This window comes from Capsicum annuum, unplaced genomic scaffold (genome assembly GCF_002878395.1).
Source record: "Capsicum annuum cultivar UCD-10X-F1 unplaced genomic scaffold, UCD10Xv1.1 ctg28039, whole genome shotgun sequence".
Classification (NCBI taxonomy): Eukaryota; Viridiplantae; Streptophyta; class Magnoliopsida; order Solanales; family Solanaceae; genus Capsicum; species Capsicum annuum.
This window is the reverse complement of record NW_025834448.1, coordinates 1-3,236: the sequence shown is the minus strand read 5'-3', so window position 1 is coordinate 3,236 and position 3,236 is coordinate 1. Positions and strand designations below refer to the sequence as shown.

The window sequence follows — 3,236 nt, the reverse complement described above, 5'->3', positions numbered from 1 at the left end:
GTGGCAGCGCTCTGAAGGATGTATAAATGGGGTTATTCTCAAAAATAAACCTAAATTAGAGTGGCTTTCAAATTTTAGCCCCCAATAAAATGACTTTATTAAAATAGCCTTTACTTGTTAAGTCACATTTTTTGGACGAAAATATCCTCCTCTAAAATATTCGTTGTTCAATCTCTTTCTTCGTCTTTTTATTTCAAATTCCAGAATCAACCCATGTGATGGCTCTCTAAAGCCCGAGGCTAAGTTACCCAAATCGTTAAATATCTTTCGTCCTCTCTTTCTTTCAAATTTCAAAATCGACTTTCAAACATTTGCAGAATCGACTTTTGTCGTAAGGATTCTTCAGGTATGAAATTCATCATCAAAAGTTATTATGGTAATTTTAGCTTATTGATGCATTGTGGTAATTTTAGTTCGTTATATAATTAGCATATTGATTTTATTTTTAGGGAGGTGAACGTAAGCTGGACTTGGAATATGCTATTGTTGTAGTAACATATTTACCATTGAGGAATTCCATTTAACAGGTTGTGGGGAGTTTATTATTGCGGTTATAATTATGTTTGAGTAGTTGTGGGGGTTGGTATTGGAGGGAAACGCCGTTAATATGGGAGTTGACGTTGATCACAACATATTTTGGGAAGGACAAACGTATAAGGTCAAGGTGGTACAAGAAATTAGTTCCAAGTATTTCAAACTAGTGGTATAATTAGCATTAGAAGATGATGAATAATTTTGTCGAACAGGTTGTGGGGACTTTGTTATTGTACTTATAATTGTATTTGAGTAGTTGCGAGGGTTTGGTCTTGGAAGGAAAGATTGTGTTTTCCATCTCGGATGAATCCAGCCTATGTTTTAAAGATTAAAGAAACACTAACTTGTTGATTCTAAGAGAGAACACCTTAGCTATTAGCTTGTATAACATAGAGCAACAGACAATGGGTTTAAACTCTCTAATGGTAGTAGGATTTGGCACTTGAAGAGAACTACAACCACCAAAATATCTGAATAATAAATGTATTTATGAAAGATAGGTGGAGCCAGGGTCGTATATCACAAGGGCCTTCGTGAAAGAATTACGCTATATATATATATAAGAGGAAAAGTATATTTTTATGTATATATATAGATACTGAATCCCTTGATATCGTTCGTGTGTTCACCTATTTATATTCGGAACTCCCTTAGTGAAAGTCCTGACTTCTCCACTGATGATAGACCACATTCAAGTGCTAGGTAAGTGAAAATGGCAATACTTTTAGCTTTGAAAACTGATTGTGATTGAACTTACCTTAAAACCTAAGATTGTAGAGTTTCCATCAGTTCATAAAGTTAATATCATATACTCTAGATAATGACTATAGATGAACAGTTTCTAAGGCCGTAATCATTGAAAATGACAGATCAAATAGCTGATCTTTTAAACATCTAAAGTCTAATGTGTTCAATTCTCTTGTTCAAGATGTGGTGTGAATGGTGTAGACATCAATAATTATTTCCCTAGTTTCCAACATGCATATCTTGTGAGGGCCCTCTAGTTAGTACAGATGAGTTTTGTAATTAGTTGTTAGATTACTCCACACCACATTTTAAAGACACCAGAAAATATCTGGCACTTTGCTAGATTGAATCCAAAAACAGCACACACACACACACACAGAGTATTGTTAACTTTGTTTCAACATTTATATCCATTCAAGATTGTGTTTTCATGCTATTTTTGGTCCTAAATTACGGTTATATGTATAAGCAAAAAATCAGGCTAACTAATGCTCTTCGAAGAGTTAAGGTTTCATCATTTGAATTTAGATAGCTTTAAGACTCCATACATCCAGGATTGTATTCTTGAGATGTAAGTTGCGCGTGCATGAAACCTTAGGCTAAATTTTTTTAAAAAAAATATAAGTTTCCAACCTTTGATCATTGATTATATCTTCTATTGCAAGCCAATATCTGATGTTTTGAGTGATCTTACTATAGAAGTCGGATCAACCAATTTTTCTCTTCACAAGGTACAAAAATAAAGTGTGCAATCTTTCTTCCTCTAGTGTAATTTAATCTACCACTTTTCATCATCATTGCAATGCCCAAGTCTATGGAAAAACAGAAGTTGTGCAAAGAAATGGCTAGTCTAAAGTAACTTGAAAAAGATTGATGTTTTAGCCGTTATAAGTAGGCTACCAATATCAATACAACTCTGTTGAGGAGAAAAGAAAAGTCAATAGTCAGATGCAAAAACAGAACTACAGAACTTAAGTTATGTGCTTCGTGTTAAAATTAAGAAAAATGAAAGAAGAATATCTTGGATACATTTCTAATGTTATTGCTAATTTGTTATTATTTGCAGTTCCCTCTGGTTTCGTGAAGTGAAAAAATTAGAAAGCTGCTGCTAGAGACGAAGGATACAAAGGTTTCAAGAATCAATCTTACTAGTCTTCCTGGCGGATCTGATGCATTTGAACTTGCTGCAAAGTTCTGCTATGGAGTGAACGTTGAGATTTCCATATCAAACGTGGCGTTACTCAGATGTGCAACCAGGTTCATGAAAATGACAGAAGATATCTCCGAGAAAAATCTGGAAATTCGTACTGAGGTATTCCTTAAGGATGCGGTATTTTCAAACATATCTAACTTGATATCTGTTCTTCATTGCTGTGAAACATTACTACTGATATCTGAAGAAGTCAATCTTGTTAGCCAGTTAACAAACCCAATTGCAAACAATGCCTGTAAAGAGCAGCTAACATTTGGTTTGTCAAAGCTAGAGTATAATTTTTCACCCAAACCTGTTCAGTGCATTGATTCTGAGACACCATCAGCCTGGTGTGGAAAATCTCTCGCGGTGCTAAATCTGGATTTCTTTCAGAGAGTTCTATCGGTAGTAAAAATAAAAGGTCTTAAACAAGACATTATCAGCAAATTTTTGATAAATTATGCCCAAAATTCTCTTCAAGGCTTGTTCATCAAGGACCTTCAGTTGGTTAAAGGAAGTTTCTTGGATTTGGATTTGTAGAAAAGACAAAGGATCATCGTCGAAACAATAGCTGGCTTACTACCAACACAATCCAGGAAAAGCACAGTGCCAATGGCTTTTCTTTCAAGTTTGTTAAAATCTGCAATAGTAGCATCAACATCGACTTCCTGCAGGTCTGATCTAGAGATGCGCATTGGTCTGTAGCTAGATTAGGAAATTGTTGAAGATATTCTCATACCTGCAAATCCACAAGGAAACAATC

The 3,236-nt window shown here is 34.8% G+C and overlaps 1 protein-coding gene across 1 annotated transcript; it reads left to right on the top strand.

The window, feature by feature from the left end:
* Positions 1-607: 607 nt before the first annotated feature.
* LOC124890967 (BTB/POZ domain-containing protein SETH6-like) lies at positions 608-3,170 on the top strand (the record flags this gene model as incomplete). The annotated part of the gene is made up of 3 exons (XM_047402810.1): positions 608-687; positions 2,368-2,878; positions 3,014-3,170. Coding segments are annotated over exons 1-3 (748 nt in total), but the record flags the coding sequence as incomplete, so codon positions are not given.
* Between the last annotated feature and the right edge of the window lie 66 nt (positions 3,171-3,236).